This window comes from Electrona antarctica (assembly GCF_951216825.1).
Source record: "Electrona antarctica genome assembly, chromosome: 16".
NCBI classification, from domain to species: Eukaryota; Metazoa; Chordata; class Actinopteri; order Myctophiformes; family Myctophidae; genus Electrona; species Electrona antarctica.
The window spans coordinates 34404512-34429902 of record NC_136797.1 but is presented as its reverse complement, the minus strand read 5'-3'; the positions used below and the strand labels follow the sequence as shown (position 1 = coordinate 34429902).

General features: G+C 39.9%; 1 protein-coding gene across 3 annotated transcripts in view; it reads left to right on the top strand.

Annotated features, from left to right (window-relative positions):
• The window catches only part of pdlim5b (PDZ and LIM domain 5b), an 85194-nt gene that overhangs the window by 15523 nt on the left and 44280 nt on the right, over positions 1-25391 (top strand). For all 3 annotated transcript variants that reach the window (XM_079524918.1, XM_079524917.1, XM_079524916.1), the window contains exon 3: positions 16727-16878. In XM_079524918.1, coding sequence (XP_079381044.1) covers positions 16727-16878 — 152 coding nt within the window. The remainder of the gene's footprint in view (positions 1-16726; positions 16879-25391) is intronic.

The following is a 25391-nucleotide window of genomic DNA, read 5'->3' as shown; positions in this document are numbered from 1 at the left end:
CAACTGTTTATGTAAATCCAACCCTTTCTCGGTTCTGCTGGTACCACACGTATCTGTCTGTGTTCTCCAATCTAGATTCTCAACCATTTCCTCAACTTTCAGACCAGCTTTCAGTTCTTTCTGGACAGAGGATCTGATGGTCCAAGTTTCCTTTTGGACATTTTTGTTGTTCTTGTGTGGTCAAAAGTAATAGCAGTTATGGAATCATATATGTGCCCCTTACTATTGGTTGGTTCTTTAACCTTACCACTGACTGTACAGTATTTTCAGTATGTAGAGTAAGACATTAGATCGGACATGCATGGATTAAAGACAAGTTCTCAGTTGCCACAAGTGATTTCACTAATTTGCATTCCATAGACGTCAGCATGTCTTTCTCTTGGCTAACTCTGTAGCCATGGCTTTCTCTAAAGGATTATTTATTTCTTATTTACTTAGTTGCGCGCTGACATCGCACACTGTAAGTAGCAGAACTACAAGCTTGCATAATGTTGTAGTTGAGTATTTGAATTGATCAAATTAGCATACATGTTCAGAAGCATCTCCCGTAAACACTAATGGCCTTGGATATTTAAAAACAAAGGTTAAAGCCCCAATCTGTGATTTCTTCAACTGGTTGGCTGTATGTACAGTGGAACAGAGCAGGAACTGTTGGTTTAGAACGATAATACCAAAATGTAATTTTACGTACTGTATTGTGCGAATTGTTTCGGAGAGCGTGTGGGGGGGCTCCTTGAGCTGTTTCACAAATCGCAGATCGGAACTTTGCCTAACAAAACTTTATTATTTCTGTACATGTCTGTGTCCATTGCCTTTATCAACGGAATGAAAACAATGTAGAGCACAATCATTTAGAATTAGAGGGTTCATTAGAAACAGTGACATGTTGGACACACTGTGAAATATAAACACTCAGTTCAAAGGCAGTTTGACTGATAGTTGTTTGACTTACAAGCATTTAATTAGCTTGAAATAACTGTGTGGTTAACTTTGTATTAAAATAAGAGCTACAAGGATGACATCTCTACAGGCCAACCCGGAAGTTGCCATGGATTCCCACCGCATATTTCAGATGGAATTTTTCCATTGGGGTTTTGGATAAATTAAGAAAATAAACTATATATAAAACAGGCTTTTGTACACGTTTTGTTCAAGAAGATAATCTCCACAGATCAACACACTTAAAATGTCTTTTGAATCACACATGCAATTAATACAAGTTAAAACAAATGAACACATAAATATACACTGTAGCAATAATATTGTGTAGTGAAATGTATCTTGTGCAACAAACAAACCATGGCCTGAAACTCTCTTTCCCTTCTTGAACATGACAAATGTCCTTATGAAGAGTTACAGTACTACTACACAACATGGACTAAAGTGAAGTAGCTACAAGTGGTTCATTGGGTTATGGGGTTTGCGTTTTGGCATTTGTCTGGCTTTAGTCGAACCGCCTTTTCAATGGGTTGAGAGGAGATGTTGTAGCCTGTCTCTGATTTCTGTGTGTGACATAGTCTGGGCTTGGTAATTGTACAAAACAGTACAAAGAATGAGGAAGAGTACGAGCCATAAATCATATAGTGATGGAATGGGATGTGCTCAAACTACGATGTGTGAAAGCCTGCTATTCAAGTTTCATTCGGAGTGAATACTTATAGTAGCCATCCCGATGCAAATATTCTGATTGGATAGCTGAAGGTTAATTCAAATTAAAAATCACACCTGTGTAAAGTGAAGGGCGATATAAAACAAACGGTGCAAACACAAACATTAAACGCCATTAACAATAAAGAGACAATGACGTAATGAGGCACATTATGACGTACATTTTCCATTCATTGTCAATGGCGTTTACAAAACAAACATTAAACCTGTGAATAGGAGGGGCCAGCGCCCCTCACAAAATAAAAAATCCGCTCAGTGGAATGCATGCAAGTCTATGATGTCATCTAAAGACGTAGGCCTATGACTCCATATTTGGGCACGGTTTCAGCAAGATCCAACTACTACCACTATCTTACATTCAAGTTCAATATTTCAGTAAAATATAGTAACACAAGATTTTAAAAGAAATGCATGGAGGTACTTCCTTGGCCTACTGACAGTGTGCACAAAAGATTTGGCACTGAGCCACCGGGGATTTGCGAGATTTCAGATTAGCCTTGGACAGACAAATAAACATAATGTTTCCCCTGTTCCTCCCTTCAGCCTGGCAATGACATTGAATATTCATAGTTGGCTTAATATATAGAAATGAGCACAATAATCTTTTATCATTTTGAAGTGATAGTGTAAAACATGAAATGTGAATCTTACACATCAAACGTGTAAGATGTCATGCTATATGTTTACAGTCCAGGTCTCCATGTCCCTGAATATACAGCTGCTATAGTGAGGAGTGAGCCTGTTGTGTCCCTTAGGAAGGAAACATTAGTGCCTGATTTCCTTCCCTGTCCCGGTTCCTCTCACAGCGAACCTGTAGCTGGTGCTGCTTCAGTAGAAACTGCCGCAGATACTGTATCTCTATTTTATTTGCCCATAAAACAGTAAAGACGTCAAACAGAAACGATAACAACCGGGATAAATAAATAAAGTCTGCCAAGAATTGTGACTTCCCCTGTTAAGTAAATCTTTAGAACACAGCATTGCTCCTATACACACCCTACTATACTATACCCTATACACACCCTACTATACTATACCCTATATCCTATATTATACCCTACTACACAGTATCCATTTAACTGAAATGGAACCTTATGGGTCTGTTAACGCAGAGATTGTACAAATGGACAGAAGGAGGGAGTCCACTCGACAGATGCCCCTCCAAATGGAACCGACTGAACCCTTACTGGTCTGTAACTCAGATCGAGGCCAGTGAGGACCCATTTGGTTCCATGTGTCCACTCTCTGAGTTAAATGAACACTCTGGATTTTTGCTGTGTACAGTATGACATGTACAGTATGTGCATCTCACTCCCCGCCACCGTTTCCTTCTCTTATTCTTGGACACTTGTTGTTTGTTTTGAGTGACATGTGATACTTGGACTGAACCTTACAGAAGTTATTTTTAGCTCGGTCTGTTTGCATATTCGGCACTGACTATGTGCCCCCCCGATACCTCACTGGAATATTTCATGCTGAGATTTATTTGACTCAAGTACCCAAATTTAGTCATCTGATAAGCTCAGAAGTTATGTTCATGTTGCACCGCTTATCGCTTATAGACCATTTATATATACATTATGTCAGCAGATGTCTGCCTCTGTATAGCATGCAAGTACAGTATGGTTAAATGTGCTTTATAGTTAATGTATAATATTCAATTATGTTCACAGCTAAATCCTGAGTGTTAATTTAAGTCTGAGTGCAAAAATGGATACGTATTTTGCTGTGAGCTGTCCCAAAGAGCAGGGATATCAACGTGTTTTGGGATCTACATACCATAGGGCAAAACTAACTGAAACTTATCATCTTGATTGTATAATTGCTGAGAAGTAGCTTTTTGAGCGGTGCACACTGCTCCAATGACTGGCCGCGTGTGTCCGTATGTCCGTATGTTTGGGGTATGAACAGCTGCAATACCGCTGGGTGACCTAAAGTGGCACTATTGAGAGGCCAAAGGGCCACTCAACACTGAGCACCACAACTATAACAATAAAAGTATAACTAACAATACAACTGTACAGTACAGTACCTATCACAATCAAAGTATAGCTGCACCGCTCAGTTCACACGGTGTGATTTGTTATGTGATCCTTCAGAATTAAATAAACAAAACACAGCACAGCACAGCACAGGACAAAAACTTTGTCTGTCTGTTGCTTGAGCTCCTTTTGACATATTGGCAGGAGGTGGCCTCCATATGAAAGCATTTACTTTTAGTCATACAGTATACAGTGTTGGAGTGTCATACTCATTATGTGAAGTACTTTTATTTTTTGTCACACAGTATAGTGTCATACTCATGAATTGTGTCTGTCCGTATTTGTAAGATTGATTTGTGGTGAATGTACTTTATGTCTGGTATATAAATTACATTTTAAGTTCATTTAGCAAAACTATTTTGGGGCTATTTAAAGTAAAAGGTCATGTTGGATAATGCACAACTTTGATGCCCAATTTAACATGGGGTTGGGAATGGAATATTAAGGGTTCATTAGGAGGATTTAGTTTCAGGAGACCTAATGCTCGTCAGTGTGGAGATTGAATGTTCAGTTGATTATTGGAGCCGTCCGTGTGCAGCAGAACCCACACGGGCTACTTGAGCTACGTATTTCAGAAAAGTGGTCTGGACCATTCTTCACGTCGTGGCTCTTTGATCTAACCATAAACATCTACTGACCAGTCATTCTTCTTCATAGGCACGCACACAATTCCCTTGGATCTGTAACCCTGAGCCATTGTTGAATTCTCAGCTCACAATATTCATTTCATGTTGCTGAAGGACACAACTTTATTAGAACATGAAGAAGTCCAATTTTGTCCATACTGGATTATTCACAAAACAACTTCTATAACTATGTTAATTATGCTAAAACGATCCTGTTTTGTTTATAATACAACGGTTTATTCAGTGACCAAAAAGCTGTGATTATATATAATCACAGCTGGTTAGCGGATAGCCTATAGGCTATAGGCTATCCGCTATTGTATATCACAATTCACGTTGTACTAATATTTCTCTTAAAAAATATTGCAATGAGAGTTTTTGTAGATATTATGTGCCCTGCCGATAAGATGAAGAATAACCTAGTCTTCACCCCTGGTCACATCTAACAGAGTCGTAACTTATGCCAGAGTCTAGGTCCAGAGAAAATAAATACAAGCAGTGAAAAACTCCCCATAGCTTTTCAGGAAACCATTGAGACAGATAGCTTATGGTCTGTGCTATGGAGAGGCCAAACGTAATGACTTCCAAAACTGAGAAATATTATTAGCTATGTTTCTGTATTTGTTATCTGTTCTTGTGCTAAGCTCCCTGGTGGGTTTCTACATGGACATTTAAAGTAAATTGTGGCGTAATGGCACTGGAACTGCTGGAGTTCATCCAATATTCCACAGCATCTTGTGTTTAATTTATACTTCGTTGTGTGCCGAAATTTGCCGATCTACGAGCTCACTGCGATTCGCCCTGCGACCCGTTGTGAGCTTGTATAGATCAGCTATTCCAGGCAAGTGACTATGATTCCTTTTGACAAGATTATAACACCTACTTTAGTATCAGTATTGTTTACTTCTATTATCAGTTATAAAGTTTATTTGGATACAGTCATTTATATATCACATCCAGTGAGGGATTCACCATTTCATACAGTGAAAAATGTGATGAAAATGTGCTGAGAATAGAAACAATTTAGAGTAACATACAGTTCAGTAAGAGATATGCAGTACACATAACTGAACACACAGTGAGCAATGCCGTTTTACTAGTGTATGTGGTTATGGTTTTGTTAAATGGTTACACCTCGACTTCACAATATTAAAAAGACTGCAACAAGAGCGAAAGGGAGTATTTTCTTGTCCCTGTGGGGAGGTGAAATTGCTTTCACAGCTTCGCCCAGAAGATGGCTGCTCAGATGAGTACTGACACCTGACACATAGGCTGGGTGGACTGGAGGGTCAAACTGACGACCTTCCGATCCCGGATGGCCACTCGGCTATGGCCTCCCCAAGGATAGGCCTGCGCCATAATGAACGTGGCAATGTATGTCTGTGATGTTACAGTACATACTTTATTCCCCAGAATGTGTTAGGCTTTCACAATTTCCCTGATATCTCAGGCAAGATTTGCAGGATGCAGAAAATTGTGACATTGCTAATATATATCCCACTGAGACTTGCTTATTTGACATTCATTTCTTAACTTTTATGTCCTTCCTGGGATTTAAGTTCCTATGTGCAAGCCCTGAAATTTCTACACTGCTGAGCTCTAACGGAAAAAACAATGGGCAGATGATGACAATGGGCAGATGAGTGGATTTTGACTTTCATGCAATATCACTTATTTACCAGTAGTGGTCCTACCCAACCACAGGATATATATTTCTTAACTCCAACTACAACCACCGCAGTTGTGTTAGTTATATTGTATTCGTCAGCTTTAATGTGCTCTGTTGTGCTTCTCATTTCAATATTATTAAATAAGCTACCGAATGTTCCCTTGTAACCCTGATCTATATTGGTCAGCATGCATCTTTGATCTTATCAGTGGCAAATCATCAACTTCTGTTACTCTATTTACAAACGTAACCTAGTTACCTTAATATCCTTTTTTTATTACCAAAAGTATAGCTTTGAGAAGGCTAGTAAATCAAATGAAAAAGTTGATTGAAGGCAGATGTTATTTGCAGTAAGGCCATGCTGTTCACAGGCCAGAATATGGATCCAAAGCCAGATCAACACTACGTCTCTGTGGCTCTTGATGGATGTCAGATGGGGAAGAATATGGAAAAGTCAATCACAGTTTAAAGTCCCAGCTAACCTGATGAGTCTAAAATGTGGGAGCCTGGTTAATGGGCGTAATGCTTAATTAAAGGGATATTTCACTTTCAAAAAAACTATTGGTCATTTCATCATCTACTCAGGCTTATGTGAACACCACAGACAGTTTTTAAGTTGCTTAATTCAGTATTTAGATATTTGATATTCATTTTAGCTGCCCCGCCCCCTTCCTATACAAACCCATTATAACTTAAAACTCCATTTTAACCATGATAGATTCATCGAAAACACCCAACCTATTTTCTGTTGACTGATAATGTCCTTCTAATACGTGAGGGGGCCGTGGATTGTCATTTACTGTTTTCATTTATTTTTAATAATTATTTTTGATTTTGTGAGGAGGAGCTGAAGCTGCAGGGCAGCAGGAGGTTATTTTCCAAAATAATTATTACAAATAAATTAAAACGGTAAATGACAAACCACAGCCCCCTCACGTATTAGAAGGAAAAAAGTGTAGGTGTTTTTGATCATGGTTAAAATATCTAAATACTGACTGAAGCAACTTAAAAACTGCCTGGGGTGTTCACATGAGTAGATGATAAAAAAAGTGAAATATCCCTTTAAGTACTTGAATTAAATTAGTATAAATCAGGTGTAACAGTCAAATTGACATTCCCACTGGCGAATGTGGTGAAACAGTTTATTAGATGTCTACATTGTAGTAGATATTACTTGGGCACATTCGAGAGTATGTGGTTCTCAAGGTGATCATAGCTATAGTGTTCAGGTCGCATATGGGTTTCATAGAAGACTGTTATGCAGACTGTTATGCATTTGATCCCAGTATGATCTGCGTGGTGTCTGTCTGAATTGTATTGAGGACAGCTGCTTCCAATAACCATGATACCATGGCACAAGTAAAAAAAAAAAAAAGAATACCCTATTTTCCATTACAATATATATATATCACTCACCTTATTTTTATTTTATAGTATTGTTTAATAGAGCAGAACAAAATGCTTGTTTGTTCAGAAGATATGGAATTAGACAAGAAGGCATAAAAGAAGGAATACTGTACAAACTATCATTATGCACAATATACATTTGAGTTTATACAGTAGTATAGGCCTACTGTATATATAGTCTATGAGAGAGAGAGAGAGAGATTACTGTATACTGTGGATGCCGATAACAATTATGTGAATGGCTTATTCTCTGTCACGCACAGCTGTCAGGCGGTGTGTGGCATTTAATTCGATTTCATGTGATGACTCTGTTCATGTTCTTGAATCTCTTGAAAAAAGGGCTTGTAACAGTGAAAAATAGTTATTGATGTAACACCAAAAAGCCTGCTGGAGCTTTCAATAAGCCATGAATGATGGACCAGCATTGACAGCCTGAGCACAGCTATGGTTAAGAGCTCCAGCAGTGCTTGCCAGCTCAGTTTGTTTCTGAACGGACTAGAGTGCATTCAGTATTCAGTCCGGTAGTGGGTCCTGTTTTAGGAATGTCTTGTTTTGTTTGCGTTGTCATGGGGACTTCCATCAGAGTGCCAGCGTGATTCTGCCCAGCATATCTCGCTGTCTTTCAGCTGCCTGATTGCTGCAGCGAGAAGGCTGGAGTCAGACCAAGACGACCAGGAATCTGCCCGTTCACAAGCCTTTAATTGGGATTGTTGGCTCAGGGAAAAGAGCACTTAGCTATTGTATACTCCCACTGCCACCATACTTTACTCTTGCACTGCTGTTCAGTGTTCACTTATCTTACCATCTGTTGAAGTACTGCAAACTGCTGCAGGTGTGCAAACGTAAAAGAAAGGACAAACCACTTCACTGTTCACAACACACACTACTTTTACTTCATGGGCCATGTTCCTGCTTGCACTGTACTACAGCAGGTTGCTTTAACGTTGCAGTGACTTTCAGAATGTTGAATGATTTTAATAGATGCTGTCTGCTGTTTCAATGCCTTGCTTTAGAGCAGTGATTCTCAAAGTTTTTGAGGGGCGCTAGGCCCACCTATGCCCAGCTTTCCGGGTTTGTGTAAACACAAACATTGTAGATAAAAGTGAAGACAGAAAAGTGAGGACGCAAATTGTGATTGGCCAGAATGAGATGATGTATGATGGGTGAGATTAAAAATTTGACTTACTTCCAGTTTGATAAATTATTTATCTCGTGTTAAATTATGGAACACTCTAATTTTCCATTTGTACGCTCTCATACTTAAAAACCTGTAAAGATCCATTTTAGTTTCTAACTATCAATGACTTAGCTGGGGGACCCCCTGGAACCCCCTCAAGGACCCATGGGGGTCCCCACATACCACAATCAGAACCAGTGCTTTAAAGCCTTGCTTATTCATCACCTTCTGGGCAGGAGACATGCAGGGGATGTGTGGCCCCTTCCGTTTTTTTCTAGACGTCTTGTGAAACAGGAACCTGACTCTCTCCAAAGTGAGAGTCCACATTTGGAAGTTATTACAGCAGTTAGGTTTAGGTGAAGCCAGACACCTTGAACCGTGGATCTTTAAACCCCATGTCTGTCATGATTTTCACCTTGGTACTAACAGCAGGGTAGTTTATTGGAGACCATAATGAGAAGGAACACGTCTTAGAAAGTTACACAAATATCTTTTGTGAAATCTAGTGAGAGTGAGTTGATCTCTTTGGAAAGCATGAGCGTGTTTGTGATGACATAATGTCAGGGAGGTAGGCCTCGGAGGCCTTTCCATATAAGGCCCTCTCTGTCTGCACGACTCTAGCCCATACAGACGTCACATACATCTCCCAAGCCCTTCAGCCTCACCACAAGTCGCTTCCTGTGACATGAATTCTCAAATGTGAAACAGCCACAAACACAGTGCCTCGCTCAGTAATTTAGAAATTCTTTAAGGAACGGCTACTATGAGTAATTCAAGGGAAAGCGGGCAGTAACATGTTCCTTCAGCAGATGATACATATGTTCTATTCCTTTGTGATTGTAGTCTTTATGGATTTTGCTGTGTTCCAATAGGAGATTTATGTATTTATGTTTTCTTATTGATTCACACCTGGTAAGACAAAAAATACTGTGCATGTTTGTTTTATTATAAGAAAATGTAACTAAAGATATTACTGTATGTAAAGCTCAGACGGTCAATCAGTCATCATGGGAGTTGCGTGGAAGTGACGTCTGTAGCTAGATCAAAGTTTTGATGAAAATAATATTCATCTGCTTAGTGTTGGCATTTAAAGAACTTTTGTGTTCTAGTTCACGTTACTGAACAAAGAATGTTTCTGGAAAGACACGGTGAGGCATACATTTGATTGTAACAACTAGCTTAATCTAAAACTGCTGTTTTATCTCAAAGGAACTGCTGTCTGGGATTTAATCTCTTTCAATTGGCTTGTTAAAAATAATTTGATTTGTCAGCTAACATCGTATTCAGAACAGTTTTTAGAATGAGCTTCATTTGTGTTATAAGGTGTCCTAACCATTACTGTAGATTATTTGATTACTGGAACTAAATTACTTATACCTGAGAGATGGGAGACATATTGAGGTTGAGGGAACCCCTGTTTCTCTCTGTTATACTATATCAAGAGTAAGACTGACCACTCTTTTCTATGTTCCTTCCTCTGTCTGTTCTTTGCACATCGAGAACCGTTGAAACAATTGACTTCAAGTTTAGTGTACTGTGTGTGTATTGTTTGGACCCAATGGAGTGCAGTGTCAATGTGAATTCAGGTTGTCCACAAAGTTGTAGTCAATATTGAGGTCAGACGTAGATTGAGGCGTTAATCAACCTAATTGATTTAATCGTTTATAAAAACAAATCCATATTCAATACTTAAATATAATAATCGATTAATAGTCAATCCCTATTTTCGGCATGTAGGTGAAAGGTTGCAACAACAAAAATCGAGAATAGAGAAGACAGCCAATCTACACGCATCATTCACAACATGTTGTGGGCTTTTTACACAACACTGTCGTGCAATGAAGTATAAGATAGGGCTTATGTGTTTTTTTATATAAACATATTACAAAAAACAAAACTGCTCTATTATTCAATTAATTGAAAAAGTAATTGATAGAATAATCGCAAAGAACATAATCGATAGTTGTCGCCCTAATGTCTCGAAATGAATCGAAATATAGATACTTTTTTGCAACTTGTCTCAAAGTCGCAGGTAGTGCACTGTATCTGCCCTAGTGCGCTTTGTGCTTGGCATGGAGGCGAAGCAGTTATGATGTGATGTTCTACAGCTACATTTCGTAAAGCAGCTACTCATTACCAATAACTAGCCTGCAGTCAGAGCAGCACCACAGTAACCAGAACATATATGTGGTTTGGAGACCCTTTTCACCAAAACGGCTAAAGGAAAGCGTTCCATTTATTTGGGAGACTGCCATTTTGTCATCTGCCAAACAAATGTAATAAGAAACCCTCTGGTTACTTCTTATGAAACAAAGGCTGGTTGTCCTTGGAGCTATTTTGAGAAATGTTTGGACAATTTTAATTAGTTTATTTTTTATATATTTATTTTTGATTTTTTTAAATGGTTTTTTTTGTGGCTTTTATATATTTTATGGAGGGACAGACAATAGACTGACAGGAAATGGGGAGAGAGATGGGGGGGAAGACATGCAGTAAAGGCCGTCGGGATCGGGAGTCGAACCCGCGGCACACTGCCAGACTGGATTACCAGCCAAGGTGCCTGGACCACTGAGCCATGGCCCAGGCCTATTTATTTGTATTTATTGACAAGAAAGACACATTTTGTGTCAGGGCTAGTGTATAATTTTATTTCTGAAAGGTTCAGGCTCAGTTCATAACATATTTGGAAATAATTACCTTTTCTCAATGCTATTAGAACTTGCTCCTTCATCCCAGTCACGCACTATATTGAAGGAACTGCAGGCTGAATCCTTGTTCCGTGCCTATCTGGTCTCTGTCAAAGTGGCATGTAGATGTATACTGTTTGTAGAGTAGGCGTGATAGGGATTCATACTGTACCATCTATTTGTTTTGTTCCCCCTGGCAGAGAAAGACAGACAGTGAGCTTTTTGTATGACGGTGCAGCACTCCTCAGAACGGAGTGTTCTGTACACTAAAGCATCAAGCAGACTGCTAACCACAGTGTATTATCCCTAAAGCATCTTATGGGTAACTTAGCTTCTCTGCCTGTCTTGGAATGATAAGTGTTTGCGGTTTTACCAAATATAGAATATTGTGGTAAGTGGTACTCTCTTCTTCTCCCCCTTTTCGAAGGAACCTGGATCTCTCTCTCTCTCAACACACACACACACACACACACACACACACACACACACACACACACACACACACACACACACACACACACTACAACTAATCTCCAAAATGGTATACTATCAGTAATCGTGCATAGAGCAAATTACACAATGTACATTATAAATCATTGCTATTTTTGCTATTTAAAAAGAATTGGAGGGGAAATTACATTGTGTGAGTTTGGAATAATGTAGGATTTGTTTTCTACTCGGCATAAGCGGAGTGTATTTATAGTAATCCCAGAGGGGAAATTACTTTTCTACATTTGACCCAGCAGTGGACTGCTCAGAGTGAGAACATGGGGGAGCAGCTAGGGGTTAAGCATCTTGCTCAGGGACACTTCGACATAACGCCTGGTGGAACTGATGTTCGAACCGGGGACCTTTCAAATCCCGCTCTACCTCCTGAGCCACTGGCGCCGAGTTTGGGAAGTGAAGACTTGAGACTCAACTTGGATTTGTTATTAATGTATTTAAGTACCCATTTTGACCTGAGATCAGATTCTAAAAATGTCTTCTACATCCTGACAGTTTTCTGAAAAAGCTATGTTTCTATGTCAGTCGTTCTTCGAATTTTCAAAAATAGCAGACCTACAAGCTCGTAGCGCGCCACTCGGTGGCGCGCTATGAGCTTGTAGATCTGCTATTTTTCAATAGCTAAAGCATAACATAATGCTAACACCAAAAGGGGTTCCCGCCCAAAATGGGTCAGAAACACATGTGTGGACACAACAAATAATAAATAATGTTTTACATTGTGACATTTCTTTTCTGTTATTTATTTTGAAAATACATACAGTATGCAGATATAAATACATATATTGTATTTGGTGTATGCTGAGAAAAACAGAGCATTCTAACCTCTTCCAACAATATTCAACTACAATGACTCTGACATTGACCTTCAATGTGATGTGGCAAGAGAGCACTTGATTTGTGAGTCTCATAGAGTGCTATGTGGGAAAGGCAACCCAGCTAGGAGTCTCTAGAGAGTGTTCATGCTGGCTGTAATGGGTTCTGCATTGCCACATGACACAAAGCAACAGTCTCTGGAGCCATCCAAGTAACTGCATTAGTACTGAAACTAATGTCAGTATCATTGACAGTCAGTAACTTGCAAGATTGTGTAAGTCTATGAGATCTATAGTATGTAGTACTCCTTTCTATTATGGGTGGCTTGTTGCGCAGCATTTCCTATGTGCTTGATTTAGTCTAATTGGTCCCCATATTGTTGGTATGCATGCATGCATTAACCTCAGCTATGCGTTCGATACTTCCTGCTAGCATTCTGATTCACTTGATAACAACACCAAATAAGGAGAACTCCAAGAAACTGTGTCAGAGTGGACCCTCCAGTCATTGTCCTCTGTGCCTGAGTGTTGGCTCCGGCCTATGCAGAGACATTCAGTCTCCTTCTTGTCTGCCCTTTTCCCCTATCCCTTTCTCTCCCTCCCTCTATCACTTCCTCCCTTTTTCCCCTCTCCCCCCCATGTCCTCCCTTCTACCCCTTCTCTCTCTCTCTCTCTCTCTCTCTCTCTCTCTCTCTCTCTCTCTCTCTCTCTCTCTCATTATAATGTACACAATGGCAGTCTTTGCTTCCATTCATCCAATACATGCTCTTGACTCTTATTGAAATTGTGGGGGAGTCTTGTGCTTCCTGACACGTACTGTGCACACACACACACACACACACACACACACACACACACACACACACACACACACACACACACACACACACACACACACACACACACACACAGTGACCTTACTTCCTGGACTGGAGCAATTTATTTTTTAAGCGACGAGAAGACAAAGCATCCTGTGCGTCTCTACGTATACCGTCATGCTCTTCAGCTCCAATCCTTATGTTCCCTCTCTCTCGAACAACGCTGTGAATGGAAGTGAATGGGGCATTGCCAGGCATGACGCTGGTCATCTGAATAACGACTCACCGCAGTGAGTCACGGTCCCTGTGAGCACACTGGAGAGTGGAGACATAACAACAACTGTTACTCTCTGGCATAAACAAAAATGCTTGCCGTAGCTGTTGAGTGACACACAGAAATTCCTTGCAATTCAATTGGTTCAGGTTAAGAAGCAGCGTGTAATTATTGCTCATGCCAAATTAGTGTGATATTTGTTGTCACACTTGAAACACTTTCCTTTGTCCTTGAAATTATCAATTTAGAAAGATAGCAGATAAATCCTCCCCTGTCCCACATAGAAATGCTTCATTACACCATTTCTGCAGACGTTTTTCTCAATGCTATCTACATTACGTGCGTAGGTATTTCCAATGTACCTATTCAGCTTGTTATCATTTAGGCTTCAGTATAATGGTGTTCAGTTCATGGCCACAAAACATAGTGTTCTGATTGATTGATTGATTGATTGATTGATTGAAAGTTTTATTCACAGTATGTAGAATCAATGGGTACATTTCCATCCATACAAAAGTCCATACAAAAACGAAAGAATTAAACCAGAAAAGCACTAAGACTGGTTTACATCAGGGTCTTCCATTTTCAATGAATCAGAAACACATCTGACTGAATCGAGCCTGAACGATACCAGATATTTTTGGTTCAATGGTGATCTCGATTTTGGAGAGTCCTGGTGTGGCTCTAGTTGGGAAATTAGGAATATTATTTTAAATCCTGTACAATTAACAATAATAGGAAAGTGATATTGCAAAAGAAGAGTGTGGTTACTACATGATGCTGCATGGTGCTAGCCACTCCTGCACATTGCACAAGTGTTGAGTGTGTAAGGGAGTGCTGAGTGATTGATGAGGTACATAGCCTTGTGTAATCACTAGCAGTGTGCCACACCTGGTTGACAGTCATTGTGTCGTCATACTTTTATCTGGTTTCTTCCCCTTGTGGTATGGCCAATGTTTAGTATAAGAACAGATGAAAACACATCCACACACACTGGAACACGCTCTTACACAAACACAGGAACACACTCATGCAAACACGTAGCCTGGCTTTGGCCAGAGGGATAACGTGGATTCACTCACGCTTCCTCTGGGAGGAGGCACGTTATGTATCTGGTCAAAGCCAGACTAGCAAACATGTATTCCTCAGGCAGCTCTGCCTGGAAGTAGTTTGGTTGGACCTAATACATTTTTATTGAATTTAATTTAAATTTGGGAATTAATAAGGGAGCTTGAATTCTAGTTTGCACTGCTCATATTTTATCATCCCATGATTTTGTCATCATGGATTATTTAATCAGCACCTGGACTAAAATAGACGATCCATAATAGATTAATTTTCATTAACATTATTAGGCTCTAAACTGTCTATAGTTAAATTAAGTTGCTTATTCTTGCAGCTCTATGCTTACAGCAGATAAATCATGTAATTTCAGTTTGACTCGATCTAGCTCTCAAATATTACTACTATACTGCTTGTTTAAACATGGATGAACAATTTCAAGTATTTCAAGTATAGTTGTACGTAGCACTTTGGCTTATGATTTACATTGCATCAGTTTCCACTTCCCTAATTCCTAGTCTACACTCCATTTATGGTTATAATGTACTGTAAATGTAATATAGTATCGGAAATTAAAACTTTGATTAGACAGATACCCTAGATGTACTGTACCTGTCTCTCAGCATGCCTTACGTTCCATGCCAGATGAGAGGACCAGCTTCAAGTTTATTACTCTGCGTGAGATAAGATCACATCCTTCCTCCAAAGCAACAGGCCCCTTCAAGCTTTTCTCTGCCAAAGCTCCCCTGATGACCTGATAAAACAAACAATATGTCCGACACTTTTAGCACATGCTAGGGTTGTCACGATACCAGAAATGTAACCACTTTGTCCCTATCCTCAAAGTTGAAAATAGCCAACGTGAGAGGGGTCGACAGGTGCAAGTACAATGTTGGTTGTGTGCATTGCATTGTGAGCTTGTAAATCTGCTATTTCACAACATTTTCATCTATTGACATGCCCACAATATTGATGCCAGTGTTAAAGTGGTTAAGTCTATACATACTCTATGTACTGTAGATTGGATGGCAGAATTCTTATGAATGGTACCGGCTTTCCGGAATCAGGCCGGTACCCTGGGTGCGTTCCTGTGGGTCTGGTTGATCTGATTAATCGATTAATCGTCCGATTAATCGTCCGATTAATCGTTAATAGGATCAAAATCGATTATTTAAAAAATAATCCCTGCTATTTAATTAATGGAATGGATTGACACACAAAGTTCTGTAAAAAGGAAAGAGACACATTTGTTGTAGTAGAGTTCCAAATAAACAAGTGACCAACACAAATAAACACCATAATAGAGGGCTACCACAGGAATGTTAGCAAGGGATTTGCTGTTGTTGAAGAGAAGAAAATACCTTTCTTATATAACTATTGTTGCATAAGACATCAAAAACAAGCTTATTACGGGAAATAAATCATTGCTGGTTACCTTTTTTTATTCACTGTGTGACAACTGCTTATTGTTTATTGTTAAAAGTTATTAAGTATTATTCAGACTATAGTCTTTTGTTCTGCTTTGAGTAATAATAAAGTCACTGACAAACACAAATGGGACAAAACTGAACATTCATAGCATTTCTTGAATACATTTTGCTTGAGAAATTTGTATCAACAACAAAAGTGAAACGTGATCTGAGTTTCTTTCCAGTCTTTGATAAGATCCTAGGCCGGGACTGTAAATCTCAGATCCCACAGAATATGATCGAGATAGTGTAACTTACTAACTACAGTAGAGATTGAACAGAATGTGCTTCTTTGTCACCCCTAGCATACACATTTTTCTTTTGTTTTACCACGAATAGCGAAAATACCGGATACATTTTTGAACATTTGGGGAAATATTTTATTTTAATTTTAATATTTGGCCTATAACTGGCCAAATATTAATCTAATTAATATTATTATCTGACCATGCAGAACAGGGATGCTAGGTTGAAAGTGGTTTCATTTGTGTGTGTAATGTCTTTGCAGCTTACGGATGGAGGCAAGGCAGCTATGGCAAAAGTCAACGTTGGAGACATTGTTCTGTCTATTGATGGCATCACCACGGACAGTATGAACCACCTAGAGGCCCAGAATAAGATCAAAGGCTGTACAGATGAGCTCACCCTCACTCTGCAAAGGTAACAATAACACATGCCTTTACAATAGCCAAGTCTCTCAATTCAAAAGAAAAGAGGCAGCTGTTTTTCATTTGTTTTGCCAATGGGTTCCCAGATTGACAGTAGGCACTACACTACAGTATGCTGAATTTCATACATAAAAATGCTCACTTGCCTATTAAACACAGCTACATAATGAGCAGTGTTCTCAGGTTGTTGTCAGCAAGTTGCATTTTATCTCATTAAGTGATTTTTACCTCACTTTGAATTCACATGTTCAAAGTCTAAAACCTAAAAAGAAAGCATAAAAGACGTATTTCCAGCCCCACGTCTTGGTGGTAGTGCGTATGCAGTACATTATTGTTGATCCATACCGGCCAAATTATTCAACAGAAACTGTGTATTCGGTGGATGCTATTAAATAGATGTTTCAGTGAGTACACTATTTTAAAAGGAGCACATCACTTTCCAAATTTGGTTTATCAGTATAACGTTCATTTGGAGATTTCATGATTTGAAACCGATGAACTCCAATTATAAGAAAAGTATTGGTTTTATGTTACTGTGAAACTATGTCATCATGTCCCTGTGGCATTGTGAGTTTTGAAGGAATGTTATTATACTGGGTGGATTCTTGAAACTTGTTTTGTCTAGCACAGTGTTTATATTTTCATTTGCTCTATAATTGTACACTGTGGCTGTCTGTGAACCTGACATGTGATACCACACTGGGTCCATTATATTTCCTCATATTCTCAATATTTCATGTCATTTCATGTTTCATATTTCATGAAGAAATAGAGTTATTGTCATTTTGTTTGGTTGTTCAATCTAATCAATCAATTAGACAAAATATTCAATAATTTATCATTTAAGTGGTTAATTGATTTCTTGATATATCAAAATAATATATATATATACATTTATATTTTGAAAAACCGCTCTTCTTAATTAATCAAAAGTAATCAATTGAATAGTTGCTAAGAAGATAATTGATAGTTCTGGTCCTAGCTCAAACATGTGTCATTTATTGTAGTGTGTCAGATCCTGTTTCTAGGTGACAAAATACAATCACCCCAATTTTATGTAAGTTATATTGTATTGACATATTTTACCATGAGTTTTCTTCGTCGGGTGGCTGGCATCTCCCTTAGAGATAGGGTGAGAAGTTCAGTCACGCGAGAGAGACTCGGAGTAGAGTCTCTGCTTCTTCGCCTGGAAAAGAGCCAGCTTAGGTCTCACTAGGGAGGTCCTTGAGGCACGTCCCACTGGGAGGAGACCCCGGGGCAGACCAAGGCGCAGTTGGAGGAATCACATCGACTCACTGGCTTTGGAACGCCTCGGGATCCCCCAGGAGGAAGTTACTGATGTTGCTCTGGAGAGTCTGGAGCTCTCTGGTGGAGCTTCTGCCCCCGCGACCCGACTACGGATAAGCGGTTGATGATGGATAGATGGATGGATGGATGGATGGATGGATGGATGAATATTCTACCATACAGATTGGACAAAATTACATTTGATTCATTTTTTTTAAAGTTACAAAAGTTACACATCAGCCATGATGGCCCTCACCACAGAGCTGAATCTGTGGAAACCATCAGGTCCTGGCCTGATTTCCGCAACTACTATGCTTGATACACACACTAAAATCCTCAGTTGTAGTTTATCCCTGACTGCAAAAAAAAACAATCAAATAACTAGAAAAAGTGCCCTTCTGGGCACAGGTCTCCACCAGGAGGATAGGACTGTGTGAGATGTTTGGCAAAATGTTTAGTAGTAATATAAACATGTTTGCCTTGTATGGCAATTGGATGATTTGAGGCATTTTGTTCCAATCAACCTGTTTTGCAAAAATCAACCTGTTGGTGGCGCTATAACAGGCCAATGTGAAAAGGGTGGGATATATATTCCTCAGCCTAGTAAGAAAATGTGTGAAAGATTTCACGTAAATTGCATGCTGTGTTCATGATTTGAGGCTTTTGTTCAAAACGGGGCAATCTTGCAAACTGTGAAAGCCAATTATAGCCAATTAGGGTGGAATATGAAATATCGGACAGATCCGACTTGAGCACATGACCATAGAGATACTGTGTAACGATTTGTGAGATTTTTGGACAGAATCTGGAGGAGTAATATCCAAAAATGTGTTTTACAAAAGTCGGCCTCCTGGTGGCGCTATAAAAGGCAGATGCGAAAAATGCAGGTCAAAGGTTTGTCCTTGGCCTCTAGGGAGTGTGCATGCAACGTTTCACGCAGATCGGTGCAGTTTTAGGTAACAAATGTGAAAAGCTGCCTCATGGTGGCGCTATAACAGGCCGTTCTGGAAAATGCGGGGCAGAGGTTCATCGTTGGCATCTAGTGTGTGTGCAAAGTTTGGCATCGACCGGGTTAACGGTGCCGGAGATTAGTTGGTAACGGACGGACGGAAGGACACACGGACGGACACACACACACACGGACGGAGTGCAAAACATACTCTCTCACCATGCCTGGAGACAATTATAGTATATGGATGCATCTTTGCACCGTAAGTTAAACTACCACTGAGGCTATTGCTGTGTATTAAAACAAGACGGAAGACCTTGGTATTTTGGGGTCCCTAAGTGCTACTTGAGCCTGATTACATGTATAACTACAGCTACCCACTGTGAATATTACAGCTACATGTATATTGGTCCAGATGGAGTATTGATGTGGTCCATATACTGTATTTCATTCAGCATCGACTGGCTTTAACTGAACCTCTGTGACGACAAGCTCTCAAAGACGCAATCCGGTACCTTTTTGTGTGAATTAAAGACCTGGTGTTGAATCCTGGGAAGAACATAAATCTTGCGGATTGCAGCTTTAATGTCCTCTGTGCAGTCATACACGTTTAGAATCAAAGAGACTAAAAATAGAACAGAGGGATTGGTTGTGCTTGTATTTCAATCCATCACAGAGAGACTTCACTAGGCAGATTTCAAGGCCTGTGATCATCAGTGATGCAGTAAAGATCCTTCCTAACCCACTCTCAACGTGGAATCTGCGACCCCCAGGAGTCCTTGAGGGGGTTTACTTCCAAAATAAATGATAGTTAGGAACCATGCACTCCAAATGGACATTTACAGGTTTGGAACTCAAGACAGTTTAGGCTACGAATGGAATCAAATGGACAGTTGTACATTGGGGTCGCTGAATATGTTCTTATATCAAATGGGGATCCTTGAAATTAAAAAGGTACAGAATCACTGCCATAACCAGCTAACCAATCTGGTAATCTGCAAACAAAATCAGTATTTGTTTACGTACTACTTACCTCATCTCTCAACGCGTTCCTCAAAGGGTATTTCATTCTGGAGTGGGGAATTTACAAAGCTCTTGTATGATAGTGGTTTTTGTTTGTAGAAAAGATCCATCTCTATTTCCTTTAGCTAAGCTTAAAAGAGAAGACCTGAAGCTCAAGTGTCATCCATGACAGATGGAGGGGAACACCGTCCTAACGCTTCCCAAGCCGTTAAAGCTGTTGACAGAAAAGCACAGTGCTTTAGTTCGCCATGCCTTTTCATGCCATCACCACATTTGCAAGATGAAGGAGCGTTTCTACTTTAATAGTGGGGAAATAGCCCTAAAATAGCCCCTTCTCACAGCTGTATGTAATCTAGCAAGTGTAATGAAAGCACAATGAAACATCAAACATTCAGACTATGTGAGAAACATGATGCATATAAACGACAACTTGTATTTTTCTTTTTACAATTTTTTATTTGGTAAAAATGTTTGCATGAGGAAGGGTCAGATCTTTCTAGGTTCACGTAGAGGTGCTAATCTGTGGTTCCTATATAACAACGCATTCAAACCTCTGCCCCTTCCTAGGGCGGCAGTGAATACGTCAGCATCCACCATCACGGCACTGGGCCAATGGTCCATTTCCATTTCTTTAAACTTTTTCTTCAGCTTTAATACGTTTTCTACTGTACATCATATGCATTGCAGGAACTGCTTTATTAGTTTGTGTTTGGTGCCGTTTCATGTTACTTGGTCACACAAATAGACTATATATTCTTATTGTAGGATATTGTTTTCCTAAAGTGTCTGGGCACTACATGCTTCTCCATTAACCCGTCTGAACTATGTGGTGCTGTTGGGATGTCGGACTATTGGTTGTCGGACCATTGGAATAGAGGGACTGTTGGTTGTCTGACTATCGGCTGTCAGACAATTGGCTGTCGGACTATTGGTTGTCAGACTATTGGCTGTCGGACTATGTAGTCTGTACTGCACTGTGCTCTGTGCTGGTGTTACAATAAAAATCACGTAATGGCTGCTAAAAACTCAGTTTCCCATCATGCACCTGTGCACGGTGTGAAGCCCAACAGCGCCACTTTGTCACCTGTTGGTACTTCTAAACAGACAGACATAGGGACATAGTGATACACATTGCTGTTCCTTGGAGTGGCTGCACCACTCAAAAATGTGTAATGGAAATAATGCTCTGATTCCATCCAACCATCTCACCACATTTGATTCCTGGCAGTATTTTCTTCAAGGAAATTTCCATAGACAACAGGCAGAAGAATTTGGGTTAAGATTAATAAGGCCACGATATAGACCAATTAGATTGCCAAGAAGCTGTTTCTAAACCATGTTTCAGTAGGGTATACTGTATGCACAGCAGACATTTTGGAAAGAACTCTTCCTACTTCTGGGCCCCCTTCCCTACTTCAGATGATAATAATTAAGGCCCTGTCCCATTTAGTGTACAGTGGTTCCCCCATAACACTGAGTGCACACCCAGTGGAACCTTTTTTTTTTTAAATGATTTTTTTTGTGGCTTTCGCCTTTATTTTATATTTTTTATGGAGGGACAGACAGTAGGCTGACAGGAAATGGGGAGAGAGATGGGGGGAAGACATGCAGTAAAGGCCGTCGGGATCGGGAGTCGAACCCGCGGCACACTGCCAGACTGGATTACCAGCCAAGGTGCCTGGACCACTGAGCCATGGCCCAGGCCGACCCAGTGGAACCTTACATTTAATTTTGTACACACCCGTACGGGGCCATGGAACACACTCAAGGACACTTGAGACTCACTGGCGTAGCAGGGTGTTTCCAGTGAGCCAACATGTACAATAGCAGCACCCTGACTCTGTTTGACCAGAATGGAACAGAGCCTTAGTTAATTAGTATCATTGGTAAGGGGCCCGGAAGTAGGAAGAGTTATTCTGTGGCATATACCCAGGTCCCCAGAGCGGCTGGGAAACATGAACCCGCCCCAATGTGCCCCTACTAGCCAAAGCTGGAACTGCAGCCGGGTGAAGTAAATGCACGAGCAAAAGAAGTGCTTAATGTGCCTTATTCAGCAAAGCAGAAATCAAATAGATTATTAGATTAAAAATCAGTATTTATTATACCACCTGAGTCAATATTGACTTTATTATTACTGACTTTTATGTCAACTTTTATTTCAAATTGTAAGTTAGACAATGCTTCAACTGTGCCTCAGCAGGAAGGAGCTCCATCTGTCTCTCTCTATGTATGGACATGATTTATGACATTGGTGCTGACGGATACGTGACACATAAATGTCATGATAACATTCCAAGAGCGCCTTAGGGTTATCTAAAGTTTGGTCACATGATGTCACACTGTCATGTTTTATTCCCCAGACAGGAAAGTAATTCGGGGTCACTGTGTTGATCTGTTGAAGTTATTGTAGTGTGCCCGGGTGAAGGAAAACATGTTTTCACTCAGACCGGAAAGGCACTATGGATTTGAAAGTGCTCTCTTTATCCTGTTGTTGCGCCATAGATCATAACAGAGCTGATGATATGATAGTGTTTGAATGAGGTAAGAACAGTTATCCATTCTGCGAATGCGGGGAGAAAACAGCCTGTCTTCATTTCTGCCAAAATCCTAGCCACCAAGAGATGTTTAACTCATGAATAGCATGCCTCGCGGAGCAAGAGATGAAAGTTTTTGAATTGTAGCCTGCGTTGTGAGGAAATCTCAGCATGCAGAAAAGACCACAAACTTTTATATTCCATCAGGCTCAGTCCGCTATAGAACTAGCCTTTTGTGGTTCCTGGTCAGCCACACTGTGCTGCTAACTCTTCCCCACACATGTATAAATGCAACTGCACACGCTAACATAGAACGCTCAGTGAACAAACGATAGCATGTGAACTCGCCCCATAGTTGAGCAGACTACAAGGTACGGTAATGGGTAGAGCCCATCCGATAAAAGAGTCCACCAATTCCGCCGACTGCCGATGATTTGACAATTTAACTCTAATTATACAATGAATAAGCAATAAGTAAATAAGTCAATATAAAATATCCAAACTGACCACGTAAGCCCTGTTAAATTTTCTTTAAAAAAAGGTTAAAACCGAGTAAAATTGGAACACGTCCACTACAACCAGTAATTGCTGATACTGACATCATCACAAAAGTCAAATAATACAGTATATCGGCCTGACGGATATATCAGTCTGGGTGTGTGAGAACGTCTTGTCTCTGGAGTGAGTGAAGCTTCATAAAAGAGTGATTCCCTTTACTATTAGAGTGATGGAAAGCACGCTCAGTTACACAGTTTCACATACTGTGGCAGTCAGCCATTCATAATGTGCTCCTCAGAGGGCAAGATTGCATTTGAAATGGTCATGTTTAAGTTCTCTCTCTAACCCGCTCAGACCATGCAAATGCATGCATACTACAGTATGTGCATATGTGTGTGGGCCTCTCTCACTTTCATTGTGTCCCTCTCAGTAATGAGTCTATATTATTTTGTCTATATGATTTATCTCTCCATATAAAGTACATACTGTATATACACAGTAGAGTATACATATGTATATATATATATATATATATATATATATATATATATATATATATATAATATATATTTACACACACACACACACACACACACACGGTGCAGTATATTGTAGGAAGATAGAGAGAAACAGAGAGAGAGGCGTAAATATTAGTAGTAGATATATTATAAAAATCACACCCGTGTGAACTGAGTGGTGTAAGGTCTTATATAGACTGATCAGCTGTGGTCTGACGTAATGTCTGAAGTAATGAAATCACACCCATGTGAACTGGGTGACCATAGCAACCATGCTCATTTTTTGGTACGAACAGACAGACAGACAAACTAACAAAGCCAGTTGTAGGAGTGGTTTACACCACTCAACAAGCGGTAGGCTACAGCAAAATCATGTCGGCTGGTTATTTTCTGCTCTAATATTATGGGACATTTTCCCTTAGTAGTGAACATTGAGTTCTGCCAGGAGGTTGTGGGGAGCTGCCTGAGGAAAGTATGATAATTGATGTTTATTTATTGTCATTGAAATATGCAACACAGTGCAGTCAAACACCACGCCTCCAAGGTTGTGGCTGACTGCACCTGGTTCCAAAACCTCAGAGATAAAACAGCCCAGGACAGCTCACTCCAAGAAACAACCAAGCACACAGTGAAATCTCCTGTCTAATTTAACCACATAGCGACACAAATCTCACAACAGGCGGATATTCGACAAAATAGCAGAAAATCTAATGCCAAATAACTTTGGGGCAGGTCCGTCTAGAGTTTATGAACAGGTATCAGTCAAAAGGGAGACAGAAGGAAGGATGGATGGACATCACATGACATCATCAGGGATGGAGATCCCTGATGATGTCATGCGATGTCACGAGACCTGGGCACCATATATGAGGCATTTGCATTTTGAGTGATACACTGACTGACTGGAAATGCATGATTCCATAGTTAACTGTGACCTTTGCGGCAACCACAGTGGTTATCATGAGACTGTCACAATATGATCATATATTAGCATTCCCATATATGGGCTTAATATTGATCACAGTCAGGGTCTCAGGGATCTCCATATATGGGCATAACAGGGATTGTATTAGGGTATCAGCTGGGAATGCCCATGTATGGAACTTTCATAGTTATCTGCGACCTCCGGTCGCAATTAAATATGTTGTTCAGTACTGTACAGTATATCTGAACAAATATTATTAACAAAGATTGACTGATAACAAATGTGCCATTGTTGTTCATAATAGAAAAGTGTGATGCATTGCAATGCATGGTAGAATCAAATCGTTACCTGGTGAATCGTAATCAAATTGAATTGTGAGGGCACTGCCAATGCACACCTCTATCAATTTGTCTCATAAGTATAGAGAGTACAATGCTGCCTCAAAGAAACTAGCATACCAGGTAAACCAAATAATATCTAGCATCTGTTGAGAAATGCAATCTAACTAACATTCTTAACATTTGTGGTCAAATATGTATTGAAAAAAGGTGACAAGAAGGTACTGTTTACAAGGAGAGAAGGGTGCTAAGAGGTGCAGTCTAGGTAGGGTTTAAGTGGTTAACAATTCGGCCTATAAGGGTCCATTTGGTTACATTTTGTACACTGTCTGAATTAAAATAACACTATGATTTGACTATGTATTTACTGATCCTTTCACACAAGAATTTGTGTTAGCTCACTTAGCATAAGAAAGTGTGTGTGTGTGTGTGT